We start from the raw sequence: 21,195 nt of genomic DNA, 5'->3' as shown, positions 1-21,195 counted from the left end.
GATACAACACGATTACCATAAAGAACATTTGTTCTTAAAGGATAAAGTCTGTTCTAATTGATAATGAGTTATTTTATATGATGGCACAAAAACTAAATAGTAATAGTAACAACATAATTTTCTTTTTTAATATATGAATTTAAAATTTTCCCCAGAGGTTTTTTTTCCCAGAAATCAGTTTGTGAAGGCCCGATGTGCTAAATCTTTACAGCCATGTAGCTCCTTAGGTGATGATCTAGAAAGGGGGCTCTTCTGTGTGTTCTTAGAGTGTCCGTTTCTTGTCTTCTTGCCTTTTCTTTTTCTTAGCTGCGGGTTTCAGAATATTTTGAATACACTGTCCTATCCTCGTCTCTTTTGAATCTTGAGGGATTCAGTTGCCCGGGCAAGTTTATTTCCAGTGTCCTTCCCCCCCATGCCCCGATCGGCTGTCACCAGTGAACACGGAGACCTGCTCTGCCCAGAGCCCGGGAAGGGTGGACTCGGGGCAGTGCGTGAGTGGTTGCCTGTCTTCCTCTCGCTGCTGTGTTCTTTCCTCTTCTTCTCTGCCAAGCCCTGCCCTTATAACCCGGCCCTCCCTCCGCCTCACCACTGAAGTGCACTGCCAGTTCCAGCCCTTCCGGGAAGTGAGGTGCTTTTCGGGCGCGTTCTGTGGTCGGGGGAAGGACTAACCGAGAGCCTGCGGAGGCTGGACGGCAGGGTCTGTCTGGGCTCTTGCAGGTTTAATCACTAGCCTCGTGGAAGCCAGATAAATATAACTGTGTGAATCACAGTGCTTATAAATGATTCGAAACAACAGTTAAAAATTACTGTCGAGAGGCCAGCAGTCTAGGGTTTGGCCAAGACAAAGTCAAGGACAATCAGGGTACGCAGCATCTTTTAGTTTTGTGTTTTAAGAGGTGGAGGGCTGTTCTTTGAACATTTTTTACTGGTTAAAATAATTACAAGCACTAGCTTATCGGGAAAAACCTTGTATCTTGACTCATAAGGATTATGGAGGCTGTGGAAAACCTATTTTCTCCTTTACACAGTTGGTTAACTGGAGCTGTTTGGTTAAAGCGACAACTCATTCTTCAACTTCCGTTATTTTTGCTGCTTACTTTCTTCTTAGCGCTCAGATTCTCTTACCATTCACATCTCTTCATCCAAACTGAAGACAAGAAATACCTACACTGAGCCACCTCCTGGTGTAGGAAGGGGCACTGATGAGCAATTCAAGTTTCTCTCGCAGGTTGGCTGTATTCAGAGTCCATTGTCATCGCAACATTTTGTTTCATTTTTAAAAGATTTTATTTATTTACTTTTAGAGAGGGGGAAGGAGGGAGAGAGACAGAGAAACATCAATATGTAGTTGCCTCTCATGCGCCCCCTACTGGGGACCTGGCCTGCACCCCAAGCATGTGCCCTGACTGGGAATCAAACCGACGACCCTTTGGTTCGCTGGCTGGCACTCAATCCACTGAGCCACACCAGCCAGGGCAACATTTTGTTTTAAATTCCAGTATATGCAAGAGAATCCCTGTCAGTTCAATTCAAGAACAATTTGGTGTTTTTTTTAGTCTTTGTTTATAAGAAACATAGAAACAATATTTGGCTTTGTTTTTTCAAAGGTAGTTTAGGACTAAAAGTTGTAAGGCAGGGTAGCAAGTCTGAGGACTGGTAGCTGCAGTTTTCGTCCTAGTTTAAGTCGCTTGTGCCAGGCGCATGAGAGGAAAGTAGGGGACATGCCTGTCCTCTGGAGCTTGCTGCTTACGGCTGAGTGTGACAGGGTGACCACGGCGCTGAGGGGGATGGTGAGACTTTTTAGCCATATGGTGTTTACCGGGAGCCAGGCACTCTTGAGATAGTAGCGTATTTAATTTCTACCAGGGCGAAATGGACAACCCTATCATTGTTCCTACTCACAGGCGCGGAGAGCGAGGCGCAGAGCTCATGCAGCTAGAATGGCGGAGCGGAGACTCGCGCTCTCGCAGCCTGTCTCCAGGGCTGTGCTGTTAATGGCCACTTGTGACCGATGGTGTAGGGGTGGCCACCTAACGCTACCTGGGGGGGAGGGGGATCTTGGGATTTCGGAATGAGGTACATAATTTTGTCACCTTGCTTGGTAATCAAATTCTGAAAGATTTATTACTGTCTTTGGGAAATATGCTTCTTATAAAGTATGGTTTAATTTTTACTTTTTATGTTACCAGGAAGGAGGTATGTCATATATATATATGTAATAATAATATGTATTAGTATCATTATTAATCTTAAGGTAGCTATTGGCTTTAAAATGGCATCTTAACATTCACAAAGGTTAAATGTTACAAATAGGCATAGCAATCCGTAAGTGGAAGGGCAGCGTAAGAGGAAATTTTGGGTGGGTCTGGAGCCTTTTTTCTTTCTCCTTTGCCCATTTTGTGAGGGGTATTCTACCTATACCCGTTCTAACACGTCCACATTCCTTTACAGTAAGTGCGGGACAAGCTATTGTGGAATACACGAGGGCCTTGCTTTTCGCTCCTATCAATTCAATATAAAGGCTTCCAACATTGTTGTGCTGTCCTATCCTGCTTTGGGTCAATGTGTGGGCGCCTCTCACGCGCCCCCTACTGGGGGCCTGGCCTGCAGCCCTAGCGTGTGCCTGATAGGGAACGGAACCAGTGACCCTTTAGTTTACAGGCTGGCACTCAATCCACTGAGCCACACCAGCCAGGGCTTAGTTTTTATTGTTGGGAAATACACTTAGTGCCTTTACCTCGCTCTGAGATGATCTTAGGTTTCAGGTGGGGGGTGGGGGGGTAGGAGGCACTTGCAGCTTTCACTGCAAGAGCGTTCTTCCCTTCCTCGTGGTGGTGCTGGAGGGTGGGTCCCTTCCACCTGATGGTGAAATGATGAGCATCCTCCAGGTTCTACCAGGAGTCAAACTGGTCCCCTGGAAAATCCAAACAGGGCATCTATTCTGCATGGAGACATCACCTAATTTTAGGTCGTGACCCACTAAGGGTGTGAGGCAGAGGCAGCATCGTTCCAACAGCCCCAGGGAGCTTGTTGTATTCTGTTCCCTAGAGGGTGTGGCTGCCAGAGACAGTGCCACCGAAACGCTGCTGGCCTGCGTGGCCTGTGTGGCCTGCCTGTGGTCGGCGTGGAGGGGAGCGGGTGGTCGGGGCTAGCGTCGGGGCTATCACAGCCCTAGCTTCCAGGAAGGATGAGAGGGGCTGGGAGCTGCTGGACCAAAGGTCGTGCACTTTGGAGCCCCCCGCCCCCTGGAAGCATGTGTCACTGTGAACATGAACTTAGAATTCTTCAGGGTCCTGATGATTGCGGAAACCTTGTTCTCAAAAGTTTAGTGGCTTGATTCTGGGGAAGAAAAGTATTAACATTTAAGAATGTTCTTTCCATTTAGATCTACAGAGTTGGATTCTAACTGGTCTTGGTTTCAGTTGCGATGCATGCAAGTTGGAGGAAATGCTAATGCAGTAAGTTCATCTCAGACCTGTTTCCCTTCTGTCTGAATGTGTGTTCCACTCGTAAAGAAGTCCAGCACTTGCACTGTGCGGGAGGCCCTACTGGACAACAGAAAGACCTGAGGGGCTTTGGAGGTGCACCACCCAGGTGACTTGTTTGTCCAAAAATCTGTTCAACGCCTAATCAACACAAAGCTTTGGGCTAGGTGCTGGGACCTAGTGATGAACAAGACAAGTAGATTCCCTCTCTCACAGACAGAGGCAGAGAGCCATTAGAGAAGCAAATAAACAAGAACCTAACCAGTGCTGATAGTGCTGTGAAGAAAATTAAAACGGAAGGCGGTGGTACAGAGGAATTGGGAGGCTTCTTTAGGACAATAGTTCTTAATACGCAGTGGTGACTTCTGTGAGGAGATTGGAAGGAATGCCTAATCACCTAAATCACCTAAAGCACTGATGCCCTATTTTTTTTTTAATTTTATTTTTTTTTTTAGAGAGAGAGGAAGGGAGGGAGGAAAAAAGGGAGAGAAACATCTATGTGCAAGAGAAACATCAATTGGTTGCCTTTCACATGCCTCCCTTGGGAATGTGGCCTGCAACCCAGGTATGTGCCCTGGCTGGGAATCGAACCAGCAACCTTTTGGTTCGCAGGCTGGCATGCAATCCACTGAGCCACACCAGCCAGGGCTGATACCCTATTTATAATGCCAAGTGGTAGAGGTTTAATTAATAGCATTCCCATAGACCTGCCATTAAATACTCAAAGTATAAGAAATCAAATTTGTATACATTTCAAATAAAAACTATATCTAGCATCAATTTTATATTTAAAATTAACATTGTAAATCTAGATGGTAGTTTTCAAAATGCCAGATTCCCTTGGATTAGTGTTTCTCAAACTTATTTCTTTATTGTTCCCTATGCAGAAAACTTAAAGTTAGATTATTTTAAATTTAAATTGGATTCAATTTCCCTAGGGAGAAGAAATTAAATACCAAGGAATATGATTTTTTTTCTGGTAAGGGTGAGCATTGGAGGGTCACAAACCATCGTAATAACTAAGATTTTTTTTTTCACTTTCCAAGAAACAGTTTTTCCCCATTAAGGATGCATTCAATCTGCCCTGGCTGGTATGGCTTAGTGGATTGAGCCTGTGAACCAAAAGTTTGCGGGTTCAATTCCAGTCAGGGCACATGCCTGGGTTGCGGGCCAGATAAGCAGCAGCCAATCTTTCACACAATGATGTCTCTCTCCCTCTCTGTCTCCCTCCCTTCCCCTCTCCCTAAAAATAAATAAATAAAATCTTTTTAAAAATGCATTCAATCCTTAATATTTCAAGCATATTATTAGAAACCCATGCTCATTTTCATGATGTCCACAAACTTGTTCCAATACTGTGGGTTCACCTTTATCTGTCCTTATTTGTAAGCCTTCCCCAAGACTGCAGAGTCCCCCACCCACCTCCAGAGAGCAGCTTTCTCATGTCCAGCCAGCTGGGGTGGCGGAGGTTTGGGGCGGGGAAGGGTCAGGCCGTTGGTCGTTCCGCTCAGCAGTGGAGTTGGAACCATCCTACTCGAGTTTGAACACCAGCTCGGCCTCCCACTTACCTGTGTGACATCGGGCAAGTTGTTGAGCCTCGCTGGGCTTGGGTGTCCCCATCTGCAAAGTGTAGATAGTAACACTGACGGCTGATGGTGTTGCTGTGAGGATTTAATGGGCCGGTGCCAGAAGAACATGGACCAGGATGTGGTACGTGTGAGAGTGTACAGTACCATTATTAATTAAACTGGGTCAATAAAAGGTATTCCAAAACGCTGCAGGTTTTTGGAATACCTCCTTAATTAGGGTATGAATTCTGTAATTCCTGTCTGTGCATGGACCCTTATAAGGGGCAGGGAGCAGTCTCCTCTAATTGTTTAAGCATTTCTTTTGTCACCTCGCCTGTCTGTCTCCGGTCATGAATAAATAGTGCTGAACTAGGTGAAGGCTGGCGTAGCTCCTAACCAATTTGTCAAAAATTCCAATTTAGTGGAATCCAAATTAAAGTGGGTTTCTCATGAATTAAAAGTAGTCCTGGGTGGAGAGTGTCCCCCCAAATAACAGAGTGGCGGAGGCGGTTTCCCAGAGAAACGAAGGCCAGCTACTTCATTCTGTAATACAAGGCTTATGTCCAGTTTTACCAAAATACCAATGTTATGTCTGTGGAAGGTATTCCCTTTTACAAGGAAAATTTTATTTAAAAGTCGTTTTGGCTTATGTGATTTGGGTTTCACTAGCGCTTTCAGAACCCTCCACAACCAAATGCTTGGGTCGCCGGGAGCGCCGAGCTGCAGTATCGCCAGTAACCGCGCGCTCTCCTCCGCAGGCGTCCTTCTTCCACCAGCACGGCTGCGCCACCAGCGACACCAACGCCAAGTACAACAGCCGCGCAGCCCAGCTCTACAGGGACAGAATCAAGGCGCTGGCTTCGCAGGCCACGCGGAAGCACGGCACTGACGTAAGTGCGGCGTGACGTAAGCGCGGCCCTGCGCAGGTCGGGCCTTCAGGCCGCCTTGTGCGTAGAGGGGGCGGTGGCTTGTGCTGCAGACCCCAACATCGCAGCATCCTGCTGCTCCTCTGTCCGCACGCACGAAGTCGCGTAGTTGCTGTCACCCAGACGTGGGCTACCTGCGCTTCTGTGTGGAGACGCCCTCCTTACTACGGGTCGTCCGTCGGCTCCACGGTGGCGCGGGGCCATCTTAAACCATGAGGCCACCCACAGAAGGCACAAAAATGTGACGCGTGGCGCTGAATACACAGGTCACGGAAAGGGCCCTTGGTTTATGGCACAAACTGAAACATGGCCGAGTGTCGCCTTGCTCAGCTCAGCTGGGAATGAACACCGGGGCGTCTCAGGTCCCTTACTGCTTGGCACGGGTCTGCAACAGACCGTGAGCACCTCGGGACTTGTTGGGGGCGCTGCAAGTAGATTGCAGTGAATTTGCAAGGAAGGGCTCCACGAACGAGGAGGCTCGGCTGAACTTTGGGACCTGCGCTCAGGTCGGAAGCCCTTACCAGCCTTCTCGGGGCTTGGAAGCCGGACTCACTGCCCTGGGCCCTGCCTGAAATGTGCTGGGGGTCCGGCACAGCCTGTTGCTGCCTTTAAAATGACGGAGAGGACCCGTCTTTGGCAAACGGGCCTCTGGAGGAGGAGTGGAGGGTGTTAAGGAAGGCCTTCAAAGCCAGGGGGAGTGCTGACGTGCTTCGTGTTTTCTTCTAGCTGTGGCTGGATAGTTGTGCCGTCCCTCCTTCGTCCCCCACACCGAAGGAGGAGGACTTTTTTGCTTCGCACGCTTCCCCCGAGGTACGTGTCATGCTTCGCAAAGCTTTGTAGTAGGCTTACTCCAACAGCTGTGAGGGGTATGTGTTTACAATGCTTCAGTTAGGGTACAGGCTCAGCTGCTGGGACACCCCCCCGCCCCACACACACACACACTACAGTTGCTTAACCAAGATGGAAATGACTTTCTCACCAGCCTCAGAGGGAGCTGTCCAGGGTCACCCCGGGGCCTTCATTTTGTTACTCTTACACGTGGCTTTCAACTCAGGGTCCACAGGGGCGGCTGCAGTTGGTGGCCTTTCCCACAGTGGGAAGAGGACACCCGGGAAAGCACGTGCTCCCTCCCCCGGAGACAAACCTAGAGGGCGCCCCATCACCTCTGCTCCATGCGTGGCTGGAACTTAGCCGCATGTGCTTCGCGCTACTGCCCAGGAAGCTGAGAAATGATCACTAGCAGTCTGTCACAGTCCAGGGCGCGGCTCTGGAGCTGACAAAGAATGAGGACCCTTTTTTCAACCCCAATTTTAATAGGGTTAGAATCTCATCACCCCTGGTTGGCTGAGTAGCCAGAACTCATCTCACGGCTAGTGTGAGAACGAAATGAGTTAGTAAGATAACAGCGATTGGTACCTGGCACAGGGTGGGCCTTCGATAGATGCTGCAGGTATCATTATCTGCATCTCTGTGGCCCAGTCGTAGCAGTGGCAACAAGCCGTGGTCCTTCTGTGGACTTTCCCAAAATCATTGGATCAGGGACTATGAGTCTCTGAAGCCTAAAATATTTACTGACTGGTCCTGTAGGGACGCGTGTGCCGACCTCCAACTTAAAGCCTCAGCTGTTCTGTCAGCCGCCCTGCCTCCTCCTAGTCCCACTGGGGAGGGGGCAGCATTGTTAACTGCCGCTCAATCCATTCTTTAGTAAATTTTCAAGAAAAATGTGTAAAGTTGTATAAACTGCTAAGCCTTGATTTTTTTGCTATCATAATTTGCATATACATATTATTAATGCAGTCAATAGTTACCAGAAATAGTTATCAAAAAAGAGGGAAACATCTGGCTGGTGTGGCTCAGTGGATTGAGAGCCAGCCTGCGAACCAAGAGGTTGCTGGTTGATTCCCAGTCAGGGCACATGCCTGGGTTGTGGGCCAGGTCCCCAGTAGGGGGCGCAAGAGAGGCAACCACACATTGATGTTTCTCTCTCTTTCTCCCTCCCTCCCTCTCTTAAAATAATGAATTTTTTTTTAAAAAGAGGGGAACAAAACAATAAAAAAGATAAGGTGTTCTATTGTGAGCTTTGCTATTGTTTAATTTAGAACTAGATACAGAATATCCACGATTAGTAGCTGAGAAATGTTAAGAATAGAAATGATGGGCTGAAAAGAGGAGAAAAGTGAATAGTTTGGTGTGGGTTGGAGTTGGAGATGTTAGTAGGAGTTCATGTTTACTTTACTGTCTTTATGTACACACTCATACACGCATGATGGAGAACTAACTTTAGATATGTGTGTGTATATGTGTGTATTGCCTGGCTCGGTCCACTGAGGGGACCTGGGGACAGTGACATTTCAGTACAACCAGCACACCCGGCACCCAGATCTTGGTTTCCAAATGCCCTTCTCCAATCAAAGGAACCAGGGCTACCGTTGGAGCAGAGGCCGATAGCAGGAGGGGGCTGCTGGAGCAGATGAGCCTGGAGCGTCCTGTAGAGCTAGAAAGTGAGGACGTGCTGGAGGCAGGGCGTGGGCGTGGGTGCGTCAGGTCTGAAGGACTCGGGAGCCAACCTGAAGGGGCTGCCAGTGGTCAAAGCTGGAATAATTTGAACAACAACATAAATAATGACAGTATGGAATTATAATCCAAAGAATGAAATGAATATCTGTAAGTCCACACTGATGTAAACAGATGATTGAATAAAAATGGGGAGAGGGGACAGTCTTCCTTATAGAAACATTCCAAATCCTGTATAATCGATACTCCCCTTCCAGGAGGTAGGATTTTATCCCCCTGCTTCTGACTAGGGGCCAGACTTAGGGACCAGCGTTGAAGACGGGGCGATGGAACGGGAGGAACAGAAGCTGACCAGGAAGAGACTGGCAGGCAGCTCCTGAGCCGACTGCTCGAGGCTGGCATCGCCAGCGTGCAGTCGTGTTGACGTGAGGAAGTGAGAAGGGCACCTCACCTCTGCTGTTCTCTTTCCCCAAATCTAGTCGTATCGCGAGAAGACATCAGACAAACCCAAACTGAGGGGCATTCTACAAAATACCTGATCAGTGCCCGTCAAAAGTTTCAAGGTCATGAAAAACAAGGAAAGACTGAGAAACTCTTACAAACCAGGGGAGTCTACGGAGAAGTAACAAATGCAGTGTGGGACCCTGGACCAGAAAAGAAGTGTTGGAGGAACAATTGGTGAAATCCAAACGGAGTCTGGAGTTTAGCTAGTAACGCACCGTGGTAATCCTTAGTTTTGACAGATGCATCACGGGGATTTAACATTAAAGGAAGCTGGGTCAAAAGTAAGAAACTCTAGTATCTTAAGCAACTTCTGTGTAAACCTGAAACTATTGCATAATATTTTTTTTTAAAAAGGAGGAAAAGTAAGGAATTTGAGCATTGAAATAGAGATTTAAGATTAGACATGTTTAATACAATATTATCCTTCCTTCCACTAATCCAGGTACTAGGAAGGTGACTAGTAAATTACTAGTTTTTCCCCTTTTTGATTTGTTTTTATGACTTTTCTCACTTTGTTTCAGGTGAGTGGCACAGGCTGGACCTCAGCATACCCAGAACCGTCGTCTTTAGCGCCGAGGAGCGAGGAGACCCCCCCAGCAAGTAGCGAAGGTAGCCTTGGGGACTGTCACAGACTGCTGTCCTGGGGTTCAGGGGCATGCTGTGAGACCAGACTGTAAGGTGCACAAAGCAGGGTACCGAGCGCGGAGCAGGAGCTCGTTTTCGTAAGAGACAGAAACGGAAACGTTCACACACACACACACCGTTCTGGAGGGTACACGGCAAGTTCTTACCGGGGAAGGAAACGGCTGAGCACTTGTACTTTTAACTTGGTACAGTTTTGCACTGACTGGACTTTTATAATGAGTATCTGCTTTATAATTAGAAAATAACATTTCTATTTTAAAAACTATAAACAGTTGATACCTAGTGATTCACATTTGGGGTTTTTATTATAGGGTTGTATTTATTGTAAATATAATACAATTGCTTATATCAATTGCTTACATTTTAAAAATAAGAGGGAAAAGGGAATAAGGGGGCTAATGGTAATGGGAAAAAAGATTAAAGATTAAATCTAAAAATAAATTTTTTAAAAATAAAAATAAATTTATAAACGTCTTATGTTATATGAATAACATGGGTCAAGACACCAGCTTTTCCTGATTTAAAAGTGAGTGTCTTGTTAGCCAGCATGTAAATGAGCAACGGAACATAACGGTGACGACTGCGCAGCGCACGCCTGGCGTGCGGCACCCGGAGAGGTGCTGGCTTGTGCCAGCTGAGCTGGAACTACTTTAAGGAGCTTAGCGTCACAGGAAGGAATAAGCAGTCACCACCCTTAAGGTTGGGAGACAGAACTGAGCAGCTTCCTGCAAGGCTTTTGGTGGGGGTTGAGGCTGTCACTCACCCTCCTGTCTGTGAGAGCGGAGTCAGGGAGTGTGCTGTGAAGAAGAGAAGTCACTTCCCTTGTATGGGGTTCCAGGTGGAAGGGCAGGTATGTCCCAGGCTCCAGCAAATGACAGGTGTCAGGATGCCTGTGTTCCACTTCCCCGGTCTGGGAAGTGGACTTCTCCAGGACTCAGGAGAAACATCTGGCATCCTGGGGAGCAATGAGTGGCGTTGGGACAGAGGTCTAGCATTTTGGAAAAAGATAATAAAGTTTCTTCACTCTTTATACCAAACTAAATTCCAGTGGATAAAAGATTTAAATATAAACCATGAAAATATGAGAGTATTAGAAGAAACATGGGTGAAGCTTTTCTGCCACCCTGGAATGGGGCAGCCCTTCTCTGCGGATTCAAGCTCGTGAAGGGAAGAGATGGTTAAATCTGACTGCGGAAATGTAACATTGGTGGTCTGAAGCAGCGCTTTAAAGACAAGTTATCGAAACTTACAATTCAGCCCTGACCTGCGTGGTTCGGTTGGCTGGGGTTGGCCCGCAAAGTTAAGGTCAAAGTGAAGGTTGCCGGTTTGAGTCCCGGTCAGAGCACGTACTTAGGTTGATCAGTGTTTCTCTTGCACGTTGATATTTCTTTACATCTCTTTCTCCCTCCCTTCCCCTCATTTTAAAAGTAAATAATATCTTTTTTTAAAAAAATGCAATTCGTATATAGACAAAAAGTTCATTAATATGCAAAGAATTCTGACATGGGTGGTTTTGTATGGTTTGCAACTTGTGACTTTTTATTTCACGTTTCATTTTTTATGCACATGGCCCTAAATGCCTGCAGAGACGACGTGGACACGTCCCCACGTGGAGTTTAGCTTTTTGGTTTCTTCGACTTGCGCTGCCCTGCAGCTGCCCTGGCCCTGCCCTTCTTCCCTGGGTTTGCTTTCCCTGGGTTTGGGGTGGGACTGCGACCTGGTTATCATGTGGCCGCCTCCTTATTGGAATCTCAGCTCCAAGTCCTCTCCCCAGAGAGGCCCCTGAGCACCCCAGCCTTTCTCGTGGCCTAGCATACCTTAGCCCTAGGGACTAATGTGTCCCTAGGCTTCGTGCCCATGGTGTGTCCCTTCCACTGGGCTGTGAGCACCTAAGTTCTTTTTTTTTTCTTTCTAATTTTAATTGATTTTTAGAAGGGAGACATCGATTTGTTGTGCCACTTGTTTTTGCATTCATTGGACCCCCAGCCTTAGCGTATTGAGATGATGCTCTGTGCGCCCGAGCTACCCAGCCAGGGCAAGATTTTCTTTTCTGAGATAAAGAGCCCCCCTGAGCTGGGGATCAGTTTGTCGGTATCCACAAGGGAGAAGAGAAAGACTGGTTCCAACATCCTGACTGACAGAGGCAAGGCTGGGGTTCGTAGCTTCTGAAATACAGATGGTCGTTTGAACATTGTCACTATTATAACTTAGTAGTGTCAAGGCCTTTTGAGATTGACAGTTAGCTGCAGTGCAAGATCCACGTAACATGTCAAGTCCACGTGTCTCAGTTCATTTTAGTAACAGAAAAGGAAGGTAACTAAAGGCAGAACAGGATTTTGTCCTTGTAAATATTTTTAAGTAACCCCTAAAGAGTTTCTCCTAAAAGGTTTTATTGTTTAGAGTTCCCCTCCTTTTTCACCTGTAACAGCACTTTTCCTGTCTCTTCTCCACCCAGAATTTTTCTTCTCTGTTTCTTTAAAATCCTCATCCGAGGATATGTGTATTGATTTTAGAGAGGGGGAAGAGGGGGACAGATACATCGATGTGAGAAAGAAACATTGGTCAGTTGTCTCCCGTACATGCCCCTACCGGGGATCGAACCTGCAATCTAGGTGTTTGCCCAGACCAGGAATCAAACCTGCCACCTTTTGGTGTATGGGATGATGCTCCGACCAACTGAGCCACCTGGCCAGGGCCAGAATTTTACTTAAGGAGCCGTTAGGGAAACTTGCTGTCTCAAGGCCGAACCCAGAATCGCATTTGTCAGCACGGGGTGACTGGAGCAGTCTTAAGTAAACTTAAGGGTTGCACTGTAAAAAGGGGAGAACAGCATGATTTTAACAAGTAGAATATGAGGTCTTAGGTGCTCTGCCGGTATATTCTCACTCACCGCTGTTTCTCCACTCGTTGCCCAGAGCAGCTCCCAGCCCGGAGGGGTAGTCAGCACGCCGAGCTCTGTCCTTTGTCTACAGAGCATCAGCGTTCTCACTCATCCTCCTCTGCCGATTTAAAAGCCTGAACTAGAGTTTACCTTTCAAATATTTATAAAAATAAAACAGTCGCGTTTCCTCTGTTGGGCACGCCACTTTTTAAATGACAGCTTTATTAACATATAATTCTCGTACCATGAAATTCACCCTTTGAAGTATGCGATCCAGTGGAGTTAAGTATATTCACAAGGTTGTGCCACCCTCATCACTAATGTCAGAACATTTTCATCACCTCACAAAGAAACCCCATACCGCCCTGGCTGGGTACCTCAGTGGGTGAGAGTGTCGTCCACATACGCTAAGGTTGTGGGTTCGATCCCCAGTCAGGGCACCTACAAGAATCAACCAATGAACGCATAAGTGAAACAGCAAATTGGTGTGTCTGTCTGTCTCTCTCTCTCTCAAAATAAATTAAATAAAATACAACTTTACAAAAAAAAAGAGACCCCATATTAACTAACAGTCACTCCCCTTTCTCTCCTGCCCCTCCCCCAGCCCCCGGCAGCCACCAGTCTGCTTTCTGTTTGTGAGGGCTGGGCTCCTCTGGACATTTCCTGTCCGCGGAATCGGACAGCAGATGGTCTTCCGTGACCGGATTCCTGCACCTAATGTGATTTTCGTGGGTTCGTCCGTGTAGCAGCATGTGCCAGTGTGTCTTTTTATGAGCACATAACGTTCCATTTTACCGTTTTAAAGTAGTACAGTTCAGGTCACAGAGTGCTTTCAGGTAGAGGCTGTCACAGCGTTCCTAGCCAGGATCATTTTTAGGTCAACTAGAAAACAGGGCCGATTGCTTGGCAACTGAAGATTTAGGTTTCTATCATGGATACAACTGGCGTTAGGACTTCCAAATATTACCATTTGTTGGGCGTGTGCTCCACATACATACTAGCTGTCTCAGAACAGTTTACTTTAAAACAGGAGATCGCAAGATAGAATTCTGGGCAGTAACTAGGGAGACCACTAAAATTTTTATTCTATAAAGCAACTGGGTAAAATATGCACTTCTATTTTAATGCACTTTTAAATCAAAATTCTTATAATGATAAAATAGGATATGGAGCTAAAAAGAAAGGGACTCATTGAAAAAATTGGATAAGATGTGTAGAACTCAGCAAGTTGAAGATATTATATATTCAAAAGCAAGTTTGATGAGTACATTTTCTGCATTAATATCCATATTTTTAACTTGCAGGTGGACCAGAGCAAGGACCAAGTGTGGAAGGTCTTAACGTACCAACCAGGGCTGCCTTAGGTAATGTACATAAGAATATTCTGATGTGGCCTGGCCAGTGTGGCTCAATGGATTGAATGCCAGCCTGTGTACCAAAGGGTTGCTGGTTTGATTCCCAGTCAGGACACAGGCCTGGGTTGGCAGGCCAGGCCCCCAGTATGGGGCATGTGAGAGGTAACCACACATTGATGTTTCTCTCCCTTTCTTTCTCCCTCCCTTCCCCTCTCTAAAAACAAATCAGTAAAATCTTAAAAAAAAAAAAAAAGAATATTCTGATTTAGAGAGTGAGATTCATTAAGAAAAAAAAATGAATCTTATCTTTGCATTCTGCGTAGAATTTATAGAGTACATGGCACCATGATTATTAATCTATAATCTCCGAACGAGATTTTTACTCAGCTGTTCTGTTTAAGCCGGCCCAATAGCTGTGCCACACAGTGCCACCTGGGGACCTGGCTGAGATGGCGGCTGGTGCTGGTGACCTGCAGTTTTATGTGGGGCTGGTTTGCGTTCCCAGCATCAGCAGAGGTCAGGTAGCCCCCCCGTCCCTGTTTACCAGGGACTTTACTCACAGCACTTTCGCCTCTTTCTGGTTTTATAATAGGTGAACTTAATCTTTAGCTTTTCATTACCGGGGAAGTATAATCTGAAATCGGTGCATATTACGTTGTATTCATTGGAAAGCAACTGCTTTAGTGAAAAATAACTGTTAGAAATGCTACATATCTTCTCACTGTGCATTAAGAGACTTGTAGGAGGTTGGGGGCAGATTCTGTGAGCACTACAACGCAAACCTAGAAGTTACGGAGAGAAAAGTGTTCATGCATCTCTGTTTCCTACGTGAAATGGAATGATGTTATTCTCTCATCAGGGCTAAAGAGTTTAATCTTGTGGTGTTTGCAGTTTTATGCTGTCTTTTCCTACTAAAGCACATTTCAGCTTTGTAAAACAATTAAGATTTTATTTTTACTGAGTCTCTTACACATGATTCTAAAAACAAAATATATATTCTATGATAAAGTTTACCCAAAAAACAGTACTTTAGAAACTTTCTCTAAAAGCATTATATATTTTTGTGCAATTTAGAAAGTACTAATACTAAAATAATATGCTTTGTTTCTTATGATTAATATGATAAAATCTGTGTATAACTGAAGGTGGAAAAGCATGTCACTTCCTGCTTTAGTCATGTACATAATGTCTGGCTAACTGTGTATTTTAAGTGGATTTTGAAAGTTTTGGAAGGGTAGAGGTTAGTGGGAGAGTGTGCTAATATGAGTGAGACACGCTCCCGGAAGAGGCGAGAGGTGGGGCCAGCTCTTTATTTCTCTGCAGTGTGGTGCTCAGAAAATGTGTTTCTGAGTTTGGACGCTGCGCGGAAATGCCGAGGGCTGCACTTCGGTGAAGCTCCGTCCTTGTAAAGTGCGCTGGCACACAGGCGGCGCTGGAGGAGGGCCGCAGTCGGGAGCACACAGAACAGCTTCTCCTTGCGTTACTGCTCAGTGCTGACTGTGTTTCCCATGTGAACAGCTGGAAACTCACTTTCGCCCCTCCCTACGTTTGTCTTCTGGTGACAGCCTAGTGTGGAAAATGTTATAGTCTCTTAAATAATAATGTACAGTACCTTAGAATTTTTTTAAAAGAAACACTAAACATAGGAAAAATGTATTTCTATTTGTCTGACTTTCTACTTTTTATTTTTTGACAGAGGTTTCTTCTATCATAAAAAAGAAACCAAGTCAAGCTAAAAAAGGAGTGAGTATGACATACGAAATGCCGATAGTTCAGCTCTAAGGAGCTTGTGCCCTTGAGAAAGCCCCCCTTGTCATTTGACCTTTATTTACTTTGAGCCGTATTATATATAATAAATTTGGCCTCTGTGTTTTGCTCAATGAGGTGAATGTCACACCAAGTGAAGATTTTCTAGAATGGGTGCTTAACATTTCTCCTGTCAATGACAAAATTCAAAAAAAAAAAAAAAAGAAACCAATCAGCAGCAGCGCCCTGGGAGCTTCTATCACTGTCGCATTGCAGTGCCGTCTCGTGGGGGCTGTTCCGTGTTGAGCCCCGGAGGCAGGTCCAGGGTTTGAATCCTGCCTCGTCACTAACTGGCTGTGTGATCGCTCCACTTGCATGAGTTTTAGTTCCTCTTCTGCAAACTGGGGCGGACAGTGATGCCCACTTCCTGGAGTCACGGGGACCAAGGGAGAGAACAGGTGTAAAGTGCCTGCCGGAAGCGTTAGCTGTTGCCACCAAGCTGTCAAACAGTTTGGATCGTTGTCATCTTATATATCTTCTAGCTCGGGGCCAAGAAAGGAAGTTTGGGAGCCCAGAAACTGACGAACACATGCTTTAATGAAATAGAAAAACAAGCCCAAGCTGTAGATAAAATGAAGGAGCAGGAAGACCTGGCCAGGACAGCACCTAAGGAAGAATCGATGTAAGTTTAATTTAGTTATAATAACACGCTTTTAGTGACTGAAAGAATTAAGCAACTCGCAGAGTTACTTTGCTAATGCCACTTATTTTTACATGGATATGAGGAGGGTAGTGTGAGATTTAGTTTTATGAAAACAAATATCCCAGCGATGTGTGGTCTGGAAGGGAGACAGACCGTGGCAAGGGGATGCAGCGGCAGCTCCCAGCTGTGGGGCAAGATGGGGCCGGCCTCGCCGGGAAGGGAGAGACAGGTGTGTTAGCCCTGCTGAGCACCTTCCATGCTCGCCCGTGGAAGGTGCTCAGCACCATTAGTCATTAGGGGACGCACAGTGAGACACCGTGTCAGTCACTAGGTGGCTACAACCGAAAGACAGACAGACAATAACAAGTGTCGACGAGAATGTGGAACACTGGAGCCCTTATACATTGCTGGCGGCAAGGTGAAACATTAAACATAAAGTATGGCCCAGCAGTTCGGCTCCTGAGAGAAATTGAAATATACGTCCGCAAGTTCTCACAGACACTTGTGCGTGAGTGTTCACAGCAGCGTGCGTACCGATAGCCGAGAAGTAGAAGTGACCCAGAGGCCCGCGAGCTGATGAGTGGAGAAACGGAATGCAGCGCATCTGTACAGCGTCACGTTATCAGCCACAGAATGGAGCAGAGTACTGACTCACGCTGCAGCATGGCAGACCCCGGAAAGTCTGCACTAAGAAGCCGGTCACAAAGCCCACACACGCGTGATTCCATGCAAATGAAATGTCCAGAACAGGCAGATGCACAGACAGGAGGCGGACCAGTGGTTGGTTGCCCAGGGCTGGGGCAGGGAAAAGGAGGTTGGTGGTGATGGGTACAGGGCTTGGCTGCAGTGGTGGTGGTGGCCCCACCTTATGAATATACTAAACACCCCTGGATGATGTGCTCTGAAAGGGTGAGTTTTATGCTACGTGAATTATGTCTCAATAATGAGAAAAGTGTCCCTGACGTGAGGCCCCATTGAACCTGAATTCCGAAGGCCGTGGGTGTGGCTGTCTTCGGAGGTGTTGAGTCACACTTGGCATGGAGGAAGGGAGGAGGGAGAGTTCAAGAGGAGGAAGAAGAGGGGATTGAGGCCCGAGTGTGCCGGGGGACAGGCCTGGACTGGAGGAGCTGGAATGAGGACAGGGATGGTGAGGGCAGGCGGCAGGTTTGTGTGCCATCCGAGGAGCGCAGTGCTGAAGGTGGCCAGGACGGAGAATGGGGAGGGAGCTGGAAGCCAGGGGCTGGTGGGAGGCTGATATGAAGTGAACATCGAAGATTCTGGAGCACTCTCCTCCTGTGTGGAAAGCAGAAGGAGGCGTGGGGTCTGGGAAGGGCCAGGGAGCAGCTGTGGGTGTTCCCAAGGAGTGCGGGCACGGCCCAGAGGGAAGGGCAGCTGGGGCTCCTGTTCTTGCATGTTTGTTCAGTTATGTTTGGTTACACGGCGTTTCTGTCACTGCCGCATCTTTTGGCCTGAGTGACACCAGGCTGCACGGTGGAAGCAAGAGCACGTGGGCTCCGAGGTGGTTCTGAGGGTTAGCCCGGTCCGTGTACATTGGAGTACATTACACAGCGCCGGGCACACGGGAAGCGCCCGTGGTGGGGGGCATCCCAATACCTCACTGCCCCTCCAGCAGTTCTCTGAGTGGGACTTGCAGCTGTTACTTCTCACTGTCATTCAACTCCTAGGACAGAGGGGGCAGCACTCAACCACGTTTAGGTTTAAATGTGGTTTGAGGAGATTTACGGAAAATGTTAGTTGTCTCAGACTTCACTTTCTCTCAGCGAGGTGTTTGACCCTGGGGTGGCGGGGTTTAAATCCGAGTATTCTGATGACTTCTCCTGGTGGTCGGGGTGGGCTCTGTCCACCCGGCTCAGGCGTGGCTGTCCCAGAGAGCGCTCCAGTCCCCAGTCCCATAGCTCCCCGCCTGCAGGCAGGTGGGTGGAGGCAACACCAGCCTTGACTTGTGTGGCCCCTTAGGACGGTTTGCTGCGCTGTGAAGGCAAAGGCACAGGTCGTAGGGCATTTGTGAGCTGCTTCGGGGAACCCTGCTTTGACAGCTTTCTGGGCGCTGTTCCGAATACACCTAAACCTCCGTCCTGCCGCTCAGACCCAACGCGGCTCAGGGTTGCCAGACCAGTGCTGTGCCCGCTACGAGAAGGGGCATGCGTGATCCTTAAGACGTGAGAATGTTATTCTTCTGCAAGTTAATGGAGTTACTGACTTCATTAAAGTAAATAAAGTCATTTCGCTTCGGTAAACTGCAGGAACAGTGCCGTTTCCAGCATCACCCGACTGTGAAACTGAACTGTCCCTGCAGTACCCTCGCCTTCTGGCAGGTTCTCAGCCCACCCTGAGGTGCTGTGCACACTTCCTAGGAAGCGGGAGAAGATGCCGAGCTCCTCGAGGCTTGAGCTGAGTATCTCGCAAGCCCCCCTGGAGCCAGTCCTGGGAAAGGCTCCAGCAGTTCTGAGAAACACAAGGCCTGACTCCCCGATGCCATCAGTGCCTCCAGGGCGCGGCGCGGGCCTGGGGAGCCGGATGTGGGCTCCGTGCTGTGGCAGCCGTCCTCCGAGGCAGGCCTCCTAGTAGAACCTTCTCATTCCCATCCGTTCGTCTCCTCCAGAAGAACCTGTTGCTACAGCGATCCTGATTTTAAGTAGAACTGGTGTTTCCTTCCCAAAATTGTACTTGAAAGAGTACTTTTTTCTGAGCACTGAAGTGAGTACATTGCCATAGCCTGTCCCGTAGGACTAATGGTGAAGAAAACAAACTGCCAGATTAAGACAAAGTGAAGGAACCCTGCCTGACTCCGGAAGGAGGCAATAAGAGCAAGAGTACTCCTTAGCGAGAAACCCTGTTGTCGTTCCCTGTTACACACAGAAGTGCGGCTATGTCGTTACGAGATTCACACGGTACCCTGGTTGTGAGGAATTCATGACATTTTACACAATTTTATAAAACGGATGACAGCTTAGAAACCCAGTGTGGTAGACAGGCTGCTTTTCGGCCCCCTGAGGTTTTGTCGCTCTCTTACTAATGTAACAAAATGCTCTTGTTACGGCTACTGTGGGCATTGTTTTCTTTATGAAAAATGAGGTATCTACAGCACTTGTAGAAACGTGAGAGTGAGGGGCAGCGCTTTACACATCATTTGGGTGCAGTACTTTTAACAGGTGTTTGATAGAGAGACGCTCAGTTCCTGACTGGTCGTACAGAAAGGTCTGTTGGCAGAGGAGTGGTTACTCCGTTTTAAGTGCTCTCAGAAGCCTGGCTACGCACAGAGAGCCTGTGGGGGATGTTCTTGTAAATTGAAGCCTCCGTTGCAAATAGTGACCCCTTCCTAATTCCTCTGCGTGTGAAGTCAGGCGCACACACACTTTCCTTTAAACCAGACGACACCAACGAGCTAACCTCGTACTGTGATGTGCAGTGTGGAAGTGTAATAAAATACCAGTCCACGCAAGGGATTCTGCTTTTTACTGTCCTACATGGAGGTAATTGTGGTGTACATTGTTAAACATAATAGGTACTGTAAGTTACTGTTACATGATAATAGGTAATATAAACTAGGACAGTAATGTAGGTCCAGCGGTGACCAAAAGTGACTATAACTTACTTAAATTATCCTGAGCACCTACTCAAAAAAGACCTTTAAAAAATGCCAACTAGCCATCATAATGGTTAATTATGGAGAGAAACACAAAGCTAAAAGTATGTGACGTGTTTAATTTTGCTTAGTATTTTAACTGAAGAGCACAGAATTAAAGCTGAATTAAGGAGCATTTGGTTTTCTGGCAGTGTTTCATCCTTACGATTAGCCTATAAGGACCTTGAAATTCACATGAAGAAAGAGGAAAAGGTGAACATGAGTGGGAAGAAAAAGGTGGAGTCCGAGAGACTGGGCATGGGGCTTGGAAGCTGCAGGAGGTACGTGTACTCTCGCTTGCTCGGCTCCAGAGCTTAAACCGGTTTGCTCATCCTGAGTGGATCTGTCCTGTTATTATCATCCCTAGCAGTATTTTCTTAGTATTCCTTCTTTTCTCCGATTGTTTTACTTTGCACGAGTGTTCAGTATAGCAAGAAAACTCCCAAATTTGGTTCTTCAGAATGGGAAATAGGGCTGACTTATCGATCAACGGAAGCCACAGTGGAACTGAAGTGTGTGACTGTATTTTGTGTAATTAGTTACAGTCCTCACTAATGTCCATGCCAAAAAAAAAGGTTTTATTGTTCCCATTTCTAACCTCACCAATTAATTAATTTTTGTTGAGAGTACAGATGAAAACATTCCTTGGTGAACACAGGTGTCTTCATGAGAAAACCGATGTAACGTTTCCCCATTTTATTCTCTGCTTTCCAAGTGGCGTCTCACATTCAGCAACGGCAGACATGCAGACCATCGAGCAGGAAACGCCGGTCACAGCAAAACCGAGGAGAAAGCACATCGAAGACGGCGATGAGCCGTGTTTTACTTCCAGCTCCAGGTAATCTCGTAAAAGTCATCCGTGAAGTGTGGTTTTGAAACGCAGTGATTAGTACGAACATATTCGTTTATTTGTGTTAGGAGCAAATACGGATCAGTCTACTTCGCTGTTTTCAAAAACTTCAGGTGGAGTCAGGGGTGTCCTTTGAAAGAAACTGGGGACACATCTGTAAGTGGGCAATGTTTGCTAATATTGGAATATTTGATAATAAGCAGGAAAGTTGCGTTCATCTAAAGTGGGAAACAGGAGACACGCGCCACCTCCCGAAGGTGGGTGTTAAGTCGTAGTCCTAGTCCCAGGGTTGGAGCGTCGTGTAGCTGCGCCTTCGGCCGACCGTCTTGTTTCAGAATGCCAGCTCAGGAGTCTCTGGGTGGCAGCGCAGAG

At 47.0% G+C, this 21,195-nt stretch overlaps 1 protein-coding gene across 2 annotated transcripts in view; it reads left to right on the top strand.

Annotated features, from left to right (window-relative positions):
- ARFGAP3 (ARF GTPase activating protein 3) overlaps nt 1-21,195 on the top strand; it is a 43,163-nt gene that overhangs the window by 6,414 nt on the left and 15,554 nt on the right. Inside the window, exons 3-11 of one of the 2 annotated variants that reach the window (XM_024579554.4) lie at nt 3,386-3,458; nt 5,812-5,943; nt 6,706-6,789; nt 9,519-9,606; nt 13,828-13,887; nt 15,575-15,621; nt 16,167-16,306; nt 20,126-20,254; nt 20,689-20,811. In XM_024579554.4, coding sequence (XP_024435322.2) covers nt 3,386-3,458; nt 5,812-5,943; nt 6,706-6,789; nt 9,519-9,606; nt 13,828-13,887; nt 15,575-15,621; nt 16,167-16,306; nt 20,126-20,254; nt 20,689-20,811 — 876 coding nt within the window. The remainder of the gene's footprint in view (nt 1-3,385; nt 3,459-5,811; nt 5,944-6,705; nt 6,790-9,518; nt 9,607-13,827; nt 13,888-15,574; nt 15,622-16,166; nt 16,307-20,125; nt 20,255-20,688; nt 20,812-21,195) is intronic. The other variant, XM_045186801.3, reaches the window with a different exon arrangement.

This window comes from Desmodus rotundus, chromosome 3, assembly GCF_022682495.2.
Source record: "Desmodus rotundus isolate HL8 chromosome 3, HLdesRot8A.1, whole genome shotgun sequence".
Taxonomy (NCBI): Eukaryota; Metazoa; Chordata; class Mammalia; order Chiroptera; family Phyllostomidae; genus Desmodus; species Desmodus rotundus.
The sequence above is the reverse complement of the archived record's forward strand: the minus strand, read 5'-3'. Positions and strand labels throughout refer to the sequence as shown.